This window comes from Miscanthus floridulus, chromosome 12 (genome assembly GCF_019320115.1).
Source record: "Miscanthus floridulus cultivar M001 chromosome 12, ASM1932011v1, whole genome shotgun sequence".
NCBI lineage: Eukaryota > Viridiplantae > Streptophyta > Magnoliopsida > Poales > Poaceae > Miscanthus > Miscanthus floridulus.
The window spans coordinates 69,549,153-69,567,675 of NC_089591.1; the positions used below are offsets into that span (position 1 = coordinate 69,549,153).

The window sequence follows — 18,523 nt, forward strand, 5'->3', positions numbered from 1 at the left end:
GTCGTCGAGCCAGTTCTGAATCTCTTGGCTATGAACTTCAGGGATCAGAAACCCCCAATAGTTTTGGCATGTTTCAGTTACTACAAAACTGAAAACTACACAATTTTGCCACATGAATCAAATCTGCCACAATTTTTTTAAGACCCGAGGTAAACCCCATTTCCATTCAAACGTAAATACAAGTCATTCAAACGGAAATACAAGTCATTCATCAAAAGGAAATACAAGTGTATGTGGATAGTAGCGACAAACCAGACAGTACTCACAAGACGAGTCCTCGCACACAACAAGATAGCAAAGAATAACTCGACCAGACTCAAACTTCATCTGCCTTCCTGACACAAGTCCAAATTTGCCACAAATTGAATGCATATACTTTTCGAGAACGTGCAGAAGACTGCACTGAATGACTGAACTGAAAATTGCCATCAGGTAGAAGAACCCTCCCTGCCTCGTCACGTCTTTGGAACTTAGTAGCGGTGACGAGGCCATCTCTTTGGTTTGGTTGACAAGCAGGCGAGGGTCAGCGCATCGCGAGAGATCAATGCAGCCCTCAACAGGTTGAGTGCCTGCGAAAAACAATTGTCACGCAAGTAGATTTGTGGTGTGCAAACATGAAGATAGAAAAAATGTTACTCTGATCACCTCCACTTGTGTGAATGTGACCTCTGTTGTCTCAAGCTTTGACACGGAGAGTTCCTTGCCCTTCAGTTCGTGCAAGGCGTTGGTTAGCGAGAATGGAACCACGCCAAGTCCATCAGTTACCAAGAACTTGCCTGGTCCTTTTGCGTAGCCACCACCGATCTCTGTTGTCAAGGTTGGCACCTTGGGATTCACTGCCAACAATTTCGTGTTGTCGTGGGAGCATTTCATTTTTTCAAGCACCAAATGACTACAGTTTCTTATGCAAGGAGAGCAGAAAGTGACAGAAGATACAGTTGGGGGCTCCTCATCACTTGGGAGCAAGGGATTGCTACAACTGAAGAAGGGGGGCAGCCTGGGGGAGATGACCATGTCTCGACTTTCATCTATGCAATCAACCAGGTTTAGTTCCACACTCCTATAGAGGTTAACAACGCATGAGATTGATGAGCTCGCTCCAAGGAGCTTGATCACGTGCCCAAGTGGTAAGGTCAGGAAACTGAACAGAAGATTGCAAAATTCTTCACCCACCTCTGCATGTACTACCGATTGATCTGTTTTTGCCACGAGAAGTTTCACTTTAATGACATTAGAATCTGAACCTGAATCGTCCTCAGAACTAACATAGGCATCCATAGAGATGGCCTCATCTGTCCTTGTGGATTCGTGAGATGGATTGAATATTATATCAGTCAGGGGTTGATCAGATGTCAGTATTTGCTTAAGTAAGTTTCTGATCTGTTGATAAAAGAGGAAAATGACAAAACTCAAGACCATGCATGCGTGCTAAGATAATTTGAAGAAAATGTTCGCAAAAAAAAATAGTAATGTCAAGCAGGCATCAATTAGTACTAACCTCCTCCAAGCCAAGTTCCAATGCCTTCTCTTCAAGGATGTCTACGTCCTCAACTCCCAAGTCACGTAAGAGCAACATGAGATTGTCCGTATCAGCAGGCACAACTTGCAGACCATCTGTAATGCCATAGCTCATCCCACCTCTTACAAAAACCCCATCATCTTTGGCTTCCCTGTCTCCCTTGGTCCAACTCGACCAAAGGACGACCAAGGATTCCCCACACTGCCCGCACGGCACATCTCGAACTGAACTATAGTAAGGCGTATCAGTGACGCACTTAGGCTGCCTGCAAACCCTAATTGCCCTGTGGTTCGTGTCGTCAATCCTGACAACAAGATCCTCGCACAACTTCCCGGCAGCGCTGAGGGGCCTGAGCAGCATGTTCTTGCACGCCTTGGTCTGGAAATGGCTCGCATCAAGGCTCTCCACGCTCTTATACAACTCATCGAAGCATCCTAGAGATGACTCCTTGCCCAGCAGACGAACAATGGTGCCCAGAGGCAGAGTGAGGAAGCTGAGGAGCACGTCCACGAACTCCTTCCCGGACTCTGCAAACACCACCTTTTTCTTCTCGTTGTTCACTAGGAACTTGACCCGGATCTTGCCAGTTCCAGCAGGCCCAGCTCCGGCCATGGATATCGGCGATCGAATGTTCATTCAGAGAACCTGAAGCTTTGTGGGAGGGTTGAATGGAGTGCTTGAGTTAGGATTCAGAACCCACCTAGTTTTATAATGTCGTGATACCTTCAGAGCAGTCTCTTCAGATCCAGTGCTCCACTTTAATGGCAACATATCATATGCAAACCAATCAACCTGTGCAAACTTAAAAACTAACAATCAGGACCACTAAATGCTGATCCAATGAATGGGGTGAGAGGTGGAATGATTTTGCGCTTAAGCCCCCCCCCCCCCCCCCCCCACCCCACCTGCCGGCCTTTTTCCCAAAACCCCCTGGCTATTCGAATGCACCTACGCCAGGCGGTTGCATCGCGATCAAGCGAGCCGCGACTGCGCCGCCAGACTCTTCCGCCGTCCGTGTGCCTGGCCTGATCAGGTGCTCTGCGTTCCTCGCGTGCCGGCCTTGCGTCCTCACCAGTGCGCCGCCAGAATCTTCCGCCGCCCGTGCACCTGATCAGGTGCTCTGCGTTCCTCACGTGTAGGCGTGTGTGAGTTCCTTTTCGTGACCTTTCTTTTCGTTTTCGTTTTCGTGGCCTGGTTTCCTTTTCGTTTGATTGCAAGTTCTATCAATCTGATTGCTAGAGAACGTACTCGGACAGCGTGACGATGCAGAACGATAGCGATAGCCAACAGCAGCAAAGAGCAGCAGCAGCCATGGACAGGGAACGACGCCCTCTCTGAAGCCGTCGTCGTTGATCCCGCTGTCGCGGGACTTACAGGAAGAAGTTTTGAGGCCGCCGCCATGGATCATTTGAAGCCTGTGGTTGGAATGATATTTGATACACTTACAAATGTGGAGAAATTTTACAAATCGTATGCACATGAAGCTGGTTTCTCTGTTCGTGTTGGTCAGCACAAGAAGCAAAATGATGAAATATTATTCAAGCGGTATTATTGTTTAAGAGAAGGGTACAGAAAGGAGAATGTAAAAAATGTTACTGACGAATCCGAAAAAAGAGAAAGACACATAATGTGATGGAAACCAGATGTGGTTATGAGGCACATATTGTTGTCAAGCTTGGCAGTGACAAGAAGTATCGGATAGCTTCAATGGTTGAGGAACACATCCATGGTTTTGTGTCACCAGATAAGAGGCATTTGCTAAGATCCAACCGTAATGTTAGTGAGAGGGCAAAGAGTACCTTGTTCAGTTGTCATAAGGTTAGCAATGGCACCTCACAGGCATATAGACTTCTCCATGTCAGTGAGGGTGAGTTTCAGAATGTTGGGTGCACGCTGAGGGATTTGCAAAACTATTACCATGACCTCAGGAGCAAAATCAATGATGCAGATGCACAAATGTTTGTGGCACAACTTGAGCGAAAGAAGGAAGTAAACCCTGCCTTCTTTTATGACTTTATAGTGGATGAACAAGGAATACTTGTTCGTGTGTTTTGGGCAGATGCCTTATGCAGGAAAAAACTATAGCGTTTTTTGTGATGTGGTTTTGGTAGATTCAACATACACCACTAACTAGTATAACATGATTTTTGTGTCATTTACAGGAGTTAATAATCACTTGCAAAGTGTTTTCCTAGGGGCAGCATTCTTGGCAAATGAAAAGATCGAGCCATATGAATGGTTGTTTAACACCTTTCTTAAGGCTATAAGTGGAGTAGCACCTCATCTAATCATAACAGATGAAGATGCGAGCATGAAGGCTGCTATTGCTCATATTCTACCGAATACAACTCACAGACTTTGCATGTGGCATATCATGGAAAAGGTACCTGAGAAGGTCGGGCCCTCTATAAGAGAGGATGAACAGTTCTGGGATATACTACACACATGTGTTTGGGGCTCTGAGACTTCAGATGATTTTGAGTCACAATGAAATTCTATCATAACAGATTTTGCACTCATGACAAATGATTGGTTTTCCACAAAGTTTGGCATGCGTCAATCATGGATTCCGGCTTACTTTATGGACATACCTCTAGCATGAATCCTTAGGAGTATGTCACGATCGAAGAGTGCAAATTCTTTTTTTAACCGTTTCATTCATCGAAAATTGACCTTTGTTGAGTTCTGGCTAAGGTTTGACACAGCTTTGGAGTGCCAACGCCGAGAGGAGTTAAAAGCCAACAATGCAAGTCTTCACACCACTCCTAAATTGATGACACCATGGGCCATGGAGAAGCAATGTAGTGTAATATATACACATGAAGTTTTCAGTAAATTTCAGGAACAAATCATAGTTGCAAGAGACCATTGCATTATTCAAGGCATTACAGAGTGTGAAGATATAAAAATTATCACCATCAGCAGTTTATCTAGAAAAGAGCGAGTGGTTCAGTTGAACAAGTCAGACATGTTTGGTAGGTGCTCCTATAAATTATGAGTCCTATGGCATCCCGTGCTATCATATCATACAAGTGCTTAGAGCCGAGAAGCAAAATGAGATACCATTGATTTATATTATGAAGAGATGGGAGAAAAGATGTAAAAGGTTTGTATTGTATGATTTTTTTCTATGGTTGTTTTGTACAATAGTCTTGATCAGATATTTAATTTTACAGGGATCTATTCTTTGATGAAGAAGGTAACCTGCTAGATGAAAAGCCTGAAGATCCTATGGAGATGGCAATGCGGAAAAAGATTTCAGATTCACGCAACCAGTTTGAAGATCTTATCCAGATGGCCAAGAACTCTGAACAAGGGATGGACTTTTTATTTTCTAGTTTATCCAACCTAGTAGAACCTCTCCAAAAGATCACGCCTACTACGAGAGTTAATAAACAGGATGAGTATGAATCTTGCCTTCGTAGTAAAATCCCAAATCAAGTCGATATACATCCACCAAATGATACCAAGTCGAAAGGGAGATGCAAAAGAATTAAGAAGAGCAAGGAGATGAAGGCTGCAAGCAATGGTAAAAGTAAACAGACGTGTGAAAAATGTAAGCAAGTAGGGGGTCATGATGCACGCACTTGCCCAAACAATGTTGTTGGCTGATATTTCAAGTTCGTGTAAACACTTTTTTTACTAGTGACATCATTCAGCTTATTACTGCCAATTTTCGGTGTTTCATTGCATATACAACATGGACATGGAGTTCACTGCAATTTGATCATTTTGATCATATTTCTTTTCGTTTGTGATTAGAATACAGTCATTGAGAACTTCCAAAACAGGTCCATCCATGCCAAACAATTCTCGCAGATTAACAATTTTCACAATTACAAGTACCTGCACAAGAACTAGCTACCTTCACAATTTTCACAATCACAATTACAGTATCACTGTATCAGTTGCATCTTCTTCACCAGCAAGATCACGGCACAACATCAATTCCAAATCAATCAGTCATCGAGGGCGGCGACCAGAGGGCGAGCAGCCTGGCCATCAGGCGTCGGCGGCCAGTGGGGGCAGCAGCCTGGCCATCAGGCGGCGGTGCCCAGCGAGACTGGATCTAGCTTCTCATCCTTCTCTCCTTGTGACTCCTCCAATTCACTGACTCGTGACAGGGGCGCCGCTGGCGCGAAGCCAGGGGCGCGGCGGCGCGGATCCGAGTGGTGAGCCTCGGCGACTGGCTCGTGACGGAGGGTGGAGGCGGGTAGGAGGCCGGCGGGGGCAGGGGCCCGTGCACCCGGCGAGGGTGGAGGCGGGTAGGAGGCCGGAGGGGGAAGGGGCGACGGTGGCCATGGGGCAGGGGTGGAATCGCCTGGCGGCGGGGACCGGGCGGCGGAATCCCTTGGCGGCGCACTCGCGGCGGTGTCCGGCGATGGTGGAAGAGGGGCAGGGGCGACTCGCTCGCGATGGGAACCGTTCTGCGCACGGGGACCAGAAAAAATGACGCGAATCGCCAGTGCAGGGGGTTTTTGGAAAAAAGGCCGGCAGGGGGGGGGGGCTTAAGCGCAAAATCGTCCCACCTCTCACCCCATCCATTAGATCAGCATCTAGTGGTCTTGATTGATAGTTTTCAAATTTGCACAGGTTGGTTGGTTTGCATATGATATGTTGGCCACTTTAATACCTTCAGAACGGCCTCTTCAGATTCAGTGCTCCACTTTAATTGTATCTCAATTCTCAAATGCAGCACCGGGGCCCAAGGTTTGCTTGAATCCAAGCTGTGGCGTTTGGTCTTCTGAATCCAAGCGGTGATCTCAGTGGTACGTATATGAATGGTGAAGCACTGCACGTATTCATAGGGAAACACAAGTGCTACTGTAATTATGTCATCACTTAATGCACAAAAAATTATGTCATCACTTGAACCGGAGAGTGGACCGTTATTCTGTCACGAGCATTGACGATTTTTTTTTTGTTTGAAAGGAAGGTTTTCCCCGCTTTATATTCATAAAGCATAAACGGTTCACAGCATAGTTTGTGGCATATCAGCCAACGTAGTCAGGCCTTATGGCCGAAACAGAACACAACACAGAGCCAACACAAGCATGCTCAGAATTAACAGATCCATGATTAGAACCAGTAGCTTCATGCTGAGCCGAGTGAGGAAGCTGAGGAGCATTGACGATTATATAAGTCCTACATTTCGCGGTTCAGACTCGTTTCACTTTATATCAACACACCGATCACCGATGCAATTGTGTGATAGTGATACGGCAAAGCTGACACTACTTTTGCAACCAAGATCAACTGCTCTATTCGTGATTGGCTGAATGAAAATGAAGCCAAAGTTCTGACACCCCCTTTTTAAGAATGCCACACACTGCTGCACAAAACTTAACGGAGGCGGACAAAAAACCTTAACCGAGGCGGGCAAGACAACCACCTCCGTCGAAAGGTCACGGTTAATCGTGGTCTTAAGGAAACCGCCTCGGTTAATAGATTAACCGAGACAATCGTCATAATACAATCGCCTCGCTTAACACATATTAACCGAGGCGGTTTCCTTAACCAGCCCGCCTCCGTTAAGATTTTAACCGAGACAGTTGGCTAAAGCCACCCGCCTCAGTAAAATGATTAAAGGAGACGGCTGTTATTAAATGTCCGCCTCTGTTAATGGTTTTCAGATTAAAAAATACTTTTCTAAATTTGAATTTGAATTTGAATTTCGCTAATGAAAACACAGATAAAGCAGAAAATATAGGACAAACATATATTACATTCATTCATGTGACGTTCTCGTTCCACGAACCAACATTAAGTTATTATTACATTACATATGTCTTCATAATTGTTTCACAGACACACATCACATTCGCACAGGTGCAACTAAGGTCACCTAATCAAAGATGTCCGGCAACTTGTAATCCGTTAGGCCCATGGTTCTCCAGTCTCTTAACTTCTCGTACTTCTCCGCCGTCGCCAACTCGCTCTCAAAACATATATATGGTTCTATAATAATAATAATAATAATAATTAGTTACAAAACTTCTCGTTAATCAATAAGTGACTACATTATTACATATATGTGTGGCATACATATCATTTTGCTGCAGGTGCTCCCACGGTCTTCTTCTCACTGTCGGGGCGGAACCAGGGCATCATCTTGGTCTTGTTGAAGCGGGTCTCGACGGCCTTGATCTTCCGTGGATGATCGGTAAAAAGCGAGAGCTCTGCGTAGTTGTATTCTTCGGGACTCTGGACTCCATTAGCTCCCACAATCCTCTGTTTTTCTGACACAACCACGTGCCTGTTGTTGTCCTTGGGCACCCCATAATAGGCTACTTGTGCGCAGCGGCTTGCTAGTACCCACTAATCATCTTTGTAGCCAACACTTTGAAGCTCCACGGTGGTTAGCCCATAGTCGTCCACGACAACCCCTTTGGTTTGACCCACTGGCACCGAAAGACAGACTATAAGTCACCGCCGTAGTCAAGTTCCCATATCTCTTCAATCTGCCTAAAGTATGTCCTGGTCTCCCCTGTCGACTCGTCTATACCTCATATCGAACACCACTGTTCTGTGACGCGCTCTTCTTGTCCTTCTCTTTCGTTTGGAACATGTATCCATTGATGTCATACCCTTGCCACGTGGTGATTTGGGTGAACGGGCTAGACGCAAGCCTCGCTTCATCGGATTCTCCATGAGGTATGTCCTGCAGCTCTTTGATCCACGTCGTGAAACTGATCTTGTGCTATTTCGGGACCCATGCCTCCGTGCGCTGTCCGTCATGAGCGGCGCGGATCTCCTCTAGGTGCTTGTCAACATATGGTTCCATGACCACTAGTTGATTGAGGACGCTGTGATGAGCTTCTTGCACCGTTTCGTACTGTACATCGATCGGTGCGTACTTTCCTCCCCGTGCAACCCATTCTCGAGGTTCTGCCTTCATGCTGAGGGACGGGCAGGCCAATCGCCCTTCCATCCCGGATGTACTTGGTGCAGCAGTTAACGGCCTCCTCAGTTGTGTATGCCTCGATCATAGAGCCCTCTGGGTAGGCACAATTAAAGACGTATTCGTTGAGGGTCGACATGAACTGCTCGTACGTCCACGTCTGGTGCATGTAGATGGGGCCCAGTTCCTGTATCTGATCAACCATGTGCATCATCAGGTGTGGCATAATATACGGCGGGAAGCACATCTCGAGCTGGCAAAGAGTCTCCATGATGAACTGTTTCAGGTCAGACAACTCAGCTTCATCGATGACCTTCTGTGTGATGCAGTTGAAGAAGTAGAACATGCGTGTGATGACCATCTTCACGTACTCTGAACCAATAGCCTTGATCACAATTGGAAGGAATACCGTTAGCATGACGTGGCAGTCATGTGAGTTGAAGCTGGTTAGTGTGAGGTCCTTCATCGAGACCAGGCTCTTGATGTTGGAAGAGAAACCAGTCGGCACCTTGACACCCCTAAGCCACTGGCACATGGCCCTCTTCTCATCTCTCGTCAGGTTGTAGCTCACGCCCGGAAGGTCGACTTTCCTGCTCTGCGTCGCCGGTGTTGGGTGAATTTCGGTCCTTATGCCCTGGTTGACAAGATCCATCCGTGACTTCAGACCAGGACACCAATGGTGCTTTCGATGGCATTTCGAAGGGTTGCCTAGATGTAACTAGGGCTGTGTTGTTTGGAACCTAGATGTAATTAGAGCTGTGGCCTTTGGTCTTCTGAATCCAAGTTGCGATCCCAGTGGTATATGAAAGGCGAAGCCAACTGCACATATTCATAGGGAAACACAAGTGCTACTATAGTTATGTAATCACTTGAACCCTAAAACAGACCATTCTTCTGTCACGAGCAATCGAGTATTGACGATTATGAGCCATGGCTGAAAGTACTGTTAGCTGATTTGGTGTAAGAGAAAGATATTGTTCGTTGGTTGATAAGTCATGGCTTATAAGCCGAATACGACCAAGCGAACAGGGCCTGAGTCCTACATTTTGCGACTCGTTTCAATTTATACCAAACACTGATGCACAGTGGCGAAGCTACAACTTGTGGGTGAAGATGCATCTACAAAAATTTAAAAACCATTATTATGATAAATTTTTTACCATATTTATAGCTTAAATTTTCACACCTATAAAAAAAACGCCTTACCCTCTAATTTACTCTAACTTCGCCATTGGATGCAGTTACGTGTGATTATGGCACGGCAAAGCTGATACTCCCTCCATCCCGTTTTACCCGGCGTGAGAGCCTCTGTTCCACATACCAAGACACGTATTAATTCAACGCTAGTAAACACCGTGCAAAAAAAAAACCGCATGTCTCTTGGCCTATCTGCTGCACGCTTTTTCCACTCCCAAAAAAACTCACCCAATCTTCTCTCGTCCACCATGCCTCGGAACTGCATGTCGCTTAGTTTTTTTTTTTTAATAATGCGGCGGAGTAATGACATTGCCACATGTGAGAGAATCAAGGGGCATGTATTAATAGAGAAGATCAAACATGTCTTATTACCTACAATTAAACTCTATGAAAACTCGCCATCCCTAAACCCCTTCTAACTCTATGAACTTTCGTTATTGAGTTATTAATAAATAAACTTGTATTGCTACGCTATCTTAGGCCCCGTTTGGCAGGGCTTCTCCATCGGCTTCAGGAGCTATTTGGAGCCGTTTTCTGCCAAACGGGGTAAAGTGAAATAGCTTCACTGGTGAAGCCCCTAAAAACATGCTCTCACAGTGATTTTGGGTGGGATAGAGCCAAAAAAAGTGGCTTCTCCCGGCTCCTCCTCCAGACCTCTAAAAACATGCTCTCATAGGGAAGCCATTTTGCCAAATGTTTTACCAAAACCGCTTCAGCTCCACTGGTGGAGCTGTTCGTGGAGCTGAAACAAAAAAAATGGCTTCACTAGTGAAGTGAAGCTCTGCCAAACGGGGCCTTAGTATTAGATAGTTTTATAGCGTTGTTGTTTAGAATGCCACGTCAGATATAATAGTACAATGAAACATGACGAAACAACCATCATCAATGCATGGTTTTATTCTATTATTTTATAGACATTTAATTTTATGACTCATCTAGAGTTGAAAATAAACTAAAAGAGTTTCATCTACATGATGCTCAGTTCTTCTATCTTCATAAAAACAATGCCATGTGTGGCAATCTATTTAATGTGTGGACTTCTTAGAAACATTGCCACATGTGGCAATCTATTTAATGTGTGGACCAAACACAGATAAAACTCTTACTGAAATTGATCTCATAAACTTATATTGATCAAATTACAATTACATCCACTTTAAATAAACGATTTCATTATTGAGCTAACGTTTAATTAATTATATATTGTTAATAATAAATAATTTTTTATTGTTTTGGTAGGAATGACACGAACATGTATTAGAGTTAATAATCAATTAATAATAACAAATAAAGTATTTCATTACTAAGTTAATGTTAAATTATAATTATATATGAATAACAATTAATAATTTAATAACAAAATAAATCTGTATTGCTTTGGTACAGACCGCACAAACACATTAGAGTTAATAGTTAATAATTAATTAATAATAAATAAATAAACTTTTTCATTATTAATCTAATGTTTAATCATAATCATATATTGATTTATTAATATTAATATAATTTATTTTAATAATAAAATTAATTATAAAATTATAAAATAAATTAAAACTAAAACTAAAATAACTTTTAAAATACATTATTTTGGTAGGGACCGCGCGAACGCGTATCCCCTCTGCCATAAATTATGACGCCCACTCTCCTACTTAGAGAAGAGGGTAAGCTAGTGCTCCTCCCAAGTGCAATGGAAGCCACTAGCCTAGGCCATGACTATCCATGATCAGCCATAGACCCCGTCCAGGTAAGTATGTTTCAAAGCCGTACCTCTGTCTTCCTTTATTGCTTACCCGCTTATTTCCTCCGGTTGATTAGCCGATATGGTACTATTCAATCAATGCACTAAACACGTGTGGTTAGCGCTTGGCAGGACGATGGGCTGATTGCGGCCGGGAGTCCTTTGTGTTCCTACTATTGGACTCGCCTTATCAATACAGGCCTTCCCCGGCTCGCCTAGGACAAGTGCCAACGCGCGGCCCTTCCAGGTTCCAAGCTCCTCCTACTAGTAGAACAACGGAAGAGCAGGGAGATAGTAGTGTTACAGACTTTACAGTGAAGAAGTTTGATTGATTGACGGGTAAGATCCAGAACGTGGTCGAGTGATTTCGGAAAACCTCTACTAGCATCGTCCATACTGATTGTTTTTTTTAATCAATCGTCGATACTGATTGTTGGAACTATCGTATTTGTACTTATATCGACTGCGCTCAGAGGTCATGAGTTTGTACAGGGGTCGCCTTCCCAAATCCCAACTGAGGCTCAACCGACCATCAACTACGGATCGGCTGCCGTGCACCCACCCGAGTGAGCTGGAAGCCTGCAACCCTTTGCTTCCCTGGTTGATTTGATCGCCTCACGCACGATAGTTGTCATCTGGCATAATTAGTGCGTCGTTTCTACGAGCTGTTCGGCTAATAGTTTATGCGGCTGATAAATCGGTTGAAGATGATTTATTGTGAGTTCAAGCGAACAGGCCTGCACGCCACAAGCATCACATACCTACCGCCGTTCAGAGCCGCCGGCGCGTTTGAGGGCGACGTGGACACGACCGCACGAGGCGTCAGCAGATTCCAAATTCTGGAGCAGGGGAATCCCGAGCTATGAAGCAACATAAGTGCCTCAGCTGTACTCCTCCCACTACTCCCTATATATATATGACAGTAACAACACAATAAATTATAGTGCAACACGGGTAGTCTGATGCCATCAAAGCATCCTCTGTGCGTCGTCATCGTTTTAGATAAGCAGAACAGAGGTAGAACAAAGAGATTATGATCGAGGACGAAAGAAATGTAAATGCTACCATCCTTATTCGTTCTCGCCTCCACACGGCACTGCTCTATTAATATCCACAGGGATAGGGTAGAGTAGAGAACGAGAGGCCGTCTAGTATTATAAACCTAAGACTGACGTGCCTTTTGCTTATAATTGTCCACTACCCACCCAAGCGCCACCACTCCACCAAGCTTTGGGGGTGTGTTCGCTTGAGCTACGCCTCCGCTCGCGCCTTATGAACTAGTACCAACTATTGTGTTGTTCGTTTGGTTAATAAGTCATGGTTGAAAGTACTGTTGGCTGATTTGCTGTGAGAGAAAAATACTATTCATTTGCTGAAAAAGTACAGCTTATAAGACAAGCCAACAGGACGGCTGAGAACTGTTGCAGCTACAGCCACAGCTGCTGCGAGCAAAAGTAAACAGAGCATTCGAATCTAACCATGTTGTGTGAGGATGAGAGACATCAGGAGGCATTCTCTTGCTATTACATCTACTCCAGCTGCAAGTTCGCTGCGGCAGTGCTGCACCGAGCGCCAGGTGCGACACCACACATGCTTTCGCTGTGTGTCTTCCGATCCCACGCGCAGATCGACGCTAAGCCTCGGCACACGCTTGCTGACCCCATGCGCATACCGACGCAGGCACTGAGCCGCGACACCCACACGATTGCACAAAGAATGTTTAGCTGAGTGTGCTTTCACTTTCACCGGGATCTTCTCTTGTATATAGAGAACGGTTATGGCAAGCTTTGTTTGTGGATCACATTATGTTTGAAACAATGACACCCAGGTTTTTCCAAGCGCCCTATGCTCCAGGAGTCCATGTAATCAGGGGGGACTTGTTGCTTCTCAGGCAGTAGCAGCACATAAGAGCATTGTTGGTGATCGGTGATCATGACTGAACAACCGGATCGAAACGCACCCTACAAGGTGTCCATGTAGAAGAACTAATTAGCCGAGTAAAAAAAAGTATCCTAAAGCCTAAAGTATGAATTCAGTAAACAAATTAATTTCAAAACATACAACAATGTGATCTTAAACATTGAATTTGGTTAATTTAGCTTCAAAGACATCACGGGAACGTGTAATATCTCTGCCTAAAGTATGACATCCACTCTCTCATTTAGGAGGATGGTAAGCTAGTGCTCCTCCAAGTGCAAGGAGGCCATTATAAGCTTACATCGTTGCCCTTCTTGATCGGCTATCGGCCTCGTTCAGAGTTGTACTACTCGCTAGCAGCTTTCCTGCGGGCTAATCGCTCTCAGAACCGTCAGAGGTCATGATTTCGTATGGAGTTGCCTTCCTACTAGTACTAGGGGCTCAAGCGGCCCATCAAATTCAGATTGGACTCTTGACCTATTCAAATTCTACCAAATGCTCAAAACATAAACCGCATAAACAGCAGATTAAACTATGAAGTAGATGTCTCTTTGCAATATGAAATCCTATAAAGTAGATGTCTCTTTGCAATATGAAATCTTACTTATTTAATTTATATTGATTTGACACTATAAATTTGTAGCTCTTCTAATATTGTATTTTGTAACAGGACGGATTTCCAGCGAAAAAAAATTCCCCACACGAAAACGAAAATGGGAGAAAAAGCTTCCCGTGAGCGTTCATGGGAACAGAGACGGAGAGTGAGAATTTTTCTCTCCACGGGAACGGGATGAGAAGCTATTCCCCGACAGGGAATTCTCCATTGGCGTCCCTAGTTGGAGGCGACGGGGCGTCCAGAGCATGGAATTCCCAGCAATGGAGCAGACAATATCTCCCCGGGTACAGTGCCACTGATTCGGAGTATTTGTAGTAATTACATAGCAATAACAACACAATACTTAAATCACAGGGGCACGGACAGTTGCTCGGTAGGTATAGGAGGACGACATTGCCATCAAAGCCTCCCTGCGCGTCGTCACTGCTAGCTCCCAGCGGCAACACTCTCGGCAGCTTCATTTTTATATAAGCAGAATGGAGGTTCTAGTAGAAAGATCATGATCCACGAAAGAAATGCGAACGCTACCACCTCATTCTTTTCTCCAGACACAGGGCTGCATAGGGTAGAGTAGAGAGCTAGAGACCGACTAGTAAACCCAAGACTGACGTCTCTTCTGGAGTAGTTATTACTTATCCAGTATCCACCCATATGTGAGGATGAGAGACATCAGGAACCATTCTCCTGTAATTTCATCCAACTCAGTCACATGTTTCTTTCGGGCTATCGCCACGAGATGCCCGTGGTTTGCAGCGCGCAGAGATGGATCGGCAAGCTCAAACTCGCTTGCACGTTTCTTTGGGGCTATCGCCCGAATCACCAGTGAAAATGGCCCGGATAATTCTCCGAACTGATCCGAATCCGAATTTTAAGGATACAGAGAAGAACTCTTAATATCCATGCGGATGCGGATAATCCGAACCTGATTACATGGATGTGGGATAGGATATGGAATAGATAAAATCTAACGGATATATATGTAGGATATCCGAAAGTTTCTCTCCCTAAACTAAAGGTCTACAACCAAGAGGAATTCATGATTTAAAAAATAATCGTTGAGAACTCTTATTTTGTGATGCGATTGTTTGATGTTTTAATTTTTAAATTAAGAATTTTTACATGTTAGTACTTATTGGCTAATAGTTTATCATTTTTAAGTGAAGATACCATGTTAAGTGTTAATTATGTCAGTGTGATAGCCACAACATGGAATGAATGCAAGATTATTAATTATCTATTATTGTTCTTGGTTTTCTACTAAACCAATCCTTGACAAGCATATAATTCTCTACGTATGCACATATTACTCTACTATTTAAATCCGTCTCCGATCTGATTCTGCTCCATATCCATCCACATCCACATCCACATATGTATATTATTCGCTCTGCACTAAATCCGATATTAGGATTATTAGGATACAGGGAAGGCATTATGGGCCTGTTTGGATGGTGACTGCCAGGCAACTCAGAAGACAGGCAAGAATGCCAGGCGTCCGATTTCTTGTGCCTGTGGCCAGGATGCGTTGCCTGACATGCAGCCAGGGGCCAGGGCGTCATCCAAACAGGCCCTATCCGCACCGATTCGATCCATTTTCATCCCTACCCTGAAATGCATGTGGTCTGCATGCGGCGCTGTCCTTACAAGTAGGGATGCAAATTGTACAGATATTTTTTCGACCGTATTCGAGTCCGAATCCGTTTAGAGGAGTTCAAATCCGTGCGTATCCGAGTCCCGATATTTAACATCTTCGTATCCGAATACTCAAATCGCATATTTATAATGTCTATATCCATTCGTATCCTATCTGATATAGCTGATACTATCCTTATTATGAATTTGAATAAAAAAAATATGAAAACAAATATAATATCAGCAATATACATCCGTATCTGATCCATTTTCACCCCTACTTATGAGAGCCTATTGAGCCGATTGTTGTTTGTCCCTCAACGAGATCTTCTTCTTGTCTAAAGCAGATTGAGAAAATATGCAATAGAGAATGAGTATGCGTACAAAGAACGCTTATTGTTAGATTTAGGGCATATTTGGATACAAGGATGTTGTGTTCCGAGATGAACACAACGAATAACATGGGAAATTGGAAGTTAGATTGGGGAACAACAAGAATTAGGGATAGTATTTAGAAGAACAGAGTTTAGAATGGGAGTAGCAATACAGGCTGCACCCTGTTCGCTTGATCGTATCAGTCATGCTTTATCAGCCATGATACAGTATTTTTCTCTCATAACAAAACAGTATCAGCTAGCTTTTATAAGCCACAGAAACGATCAAACGAACAGGATGCAGAGAGCTTTCAATTGTTCGATGCCAATCACAAACGATTACAAGGGCTTTTATAGCTGCCCTGCCTCAGCAACTAGGCAACCGATTAACAAACTACTCCCCAGCGGGACCCGCTTGAGTAACCGACTTGATCAGGTTCAGACGCCAGGAAAGCCACTTGCGCCAGCTGTTGTTGGACGCCCAACAGTAGCGCGACGCCTCTTGCCCAAGCACCTGACAAAGGACTATTACGTGCTAGCTAAAAATTAGTTAAAATTAACTCTAGTGCATCCAAACATGAATCTAATAGATGGACTAATTTTTTAGCCTAAAGCTTTAACTAGCTGTTAGGTGACTAGCTAGCCAACTCCATAGGTAATTTGAGTATATGTATCAAGCAGATCCTTAGCTTCACAGTTTTTTTTTGATGTAATTGATGTGATGAGGGCACAGATCCAGTTTGTGATCGTTATCCAGTTTGGCGGTCGTTCTGGAGAACGTTCCACGTGACAGGTCCCGCGGTGTTCTGGTCTCTTTTCTCTTCCCCAAAATTACCGCTAAATGTGCTCTGCTCTCCATTTATTCCCTACGTTTTGCATCTGGCGGTCTTGCTTGCGCTGATTGTCTGAGTAGCGTGTAGTGTCGCTCCATATATCTCTTACAGTATGTAATAGAATCTCAAGAACTGTAGAGTTGGCTGTGGCTGCAAGCTTGGCGATTGGCATGCCTTAGCACGCCTGTCTGTCTATCTAACCATTATGTACTGATCTATTTCCCTCTTAATGAAACACATGCTAAGCAAGTAATCACTCTCGGTCTTGTAGCTTGCCTACCGAGTGTGACTTAGAGTTCTGTACCTCGATTTGCGACGTGGTTTGGCATCAGGCTTGCAACGCATTGGGTTGTTCTACTAGTCGATCTCTAGCTACACTATGAAAATCAACAGATCATTTCATTCTCTTTTTTTTGGACCTTGCTGAATTCGTTCTTATTGCCACCGCTATAAAACGAACCTGCTGAGAGGTAGCTGTCACACGACGCGAAGGGAAACCTACCGACCAACCGCTCGTGCATTGTGATTTAAAATACTCCATCTGTTTTTAAATGTCATGTTAGTTTTGTCCCTGTGCACAGGGTAGTTTCTCGGTAGGTATAGTAGGACGTCATAGCCATCAAAGCCTCCCTGTGCGTCTGTCACACTCACAATCTCCCCTGGTCGGCACGCTCGGCAGCTTCATTTGTATATATAAGCAGAACGGAGGTAGAGTAGAGAGATCAAGATCCAGGAAAGAAATGTGAATGTTACCGACCATCCTTATTCATTCTCTTCTATAGACACTGGACAACTATGTTGATTTCTATAGGGTAGAGCCGTAGATCGAGTGGGCAGTGGAGATGGACAGGTAGAAACCAATACAACACAAAGCCTGGCGTCTCTTTTACCCACCCACTGCATGCATCGGCTAAGCTTTGAACCTAACTACGATGTGTGAGAATGAGAAACATCAGGATGAAAAATATCACAGGTATCAGAGAAACCGGTATCCTTTGCTCCTGGCCGGCCTGCATGTTATATAGGCGCGGAACACCACCACGTGTGGGATTTACGAAGTATGGAATGCCGTCTGTGATTGACTAATAATTTAGACTAGAAGGCAAATCTACATTTACAGTAATAGAAAGATATATGCAGCTAAAGTCAAGTCAATCACAGATCGCACCACCTGCTCTTTTCGTGTTCGGCTGAATGACAATGAAATCAAGGTTTTGACATCCTCTTTTTTTTTTTTAAGTCCGCAAACGCCAAAAAAGTTGAGCCAGCGCACTCGCATACTAGAGAGAAAGGTAGAATAAGTTGCACTTAATTCAACCAGCACGAGGCTGAAATCACTTTGGAGCTTGCCTAGCGAGTGTGACTTTAGAGTTCTGTACCTCTTGATTTCCGTCATTCAAAGCTTTGTGCGGTGCGGGGGTGGGTGGGTCATAAGTAGAAGAGGCATCAGGCTTGCAACGCTTTGGGTTCTACTAGTCGATCTCTACAGTGTGAAAATCAACAGAGCATTTCACTCTCTTTTTTTGCAGGGCGAATCTACTTGGAGTCGCCGGGGTCGCGTGACCCCGATGGTTTTCTACCAATCCATTATACGTGTATTTTTTCACCAGCTATGATCCCGGTAAAAAAATACGATGACCCCGGTGGCCTAGCAACAATAACGCTATAGCAGCCCAACACAGCCCAAGAGAGAAGGTCAAAAGTCACGTACTCACGTTCAGTAGCTCGACGCAGCCCGCAGAAAGCCGAAACATTGCACTATTCTTCTCCCGTCGTCAGCCCTTCCGCCTTCGAAA

The 18,523-nt window shown here is 44.4% G+C and overlaps 1 protein-coding gene and 1 non-coding gene across 2 annotated transcripts; both read right to left on the bottom strand.

The window, feature by feature from the left end:
* Positions 1–585: 585 nt before the first annotated feature.
* Positions 586–2,131, bottom strand: LOC136496075 (uncharacterized). The gene is made up of 2 exons (XM_066491799.1): positions 1,499–2,131; positions 586–1,380 (listed from the first exon to the last, which is right to left on the bottom strand). The coding sequence occupies exons 1-2, from the start codon at positions 2,129–2,131 to the stop codon at positions 586–588; spliced, it is 1,428 nt and encodes a 475-aa protein (XP_066347896.1).
* Positions 2,132–11,207: 9,076 nt separating this feature from the next.
* Positions 11,208–11,369, bottom strand: LOC136498775 (U1 spliceosomal RNA). Its single transcript, XR_010769776.1, has one exon. It is a non-coding gene; the product is annotated as a U1 spliceosomal RNA (small nuclear RNA).
* Positions 11,370–18,523: the final 7,154 nt, after the last annotated feature.

Excerpts from the sequence above, each read along its gene's own strand:
- LOC136496075 (XM_066491799.1), bottom strand. The coding sequence starts at position 2,131 with ATGGCCGGAGCTGGGCCTGCTGGAACTGGCAAGATCCGGGTCAAGTTC. Across the intron at positions 1,381-1,498 it reads TGGAACTTGGCTTGGAGGAG|ATCAGAAACTTACTTAAGCA; the intron begins GTTAGTACTAAT and ends TTTTATCAACAG.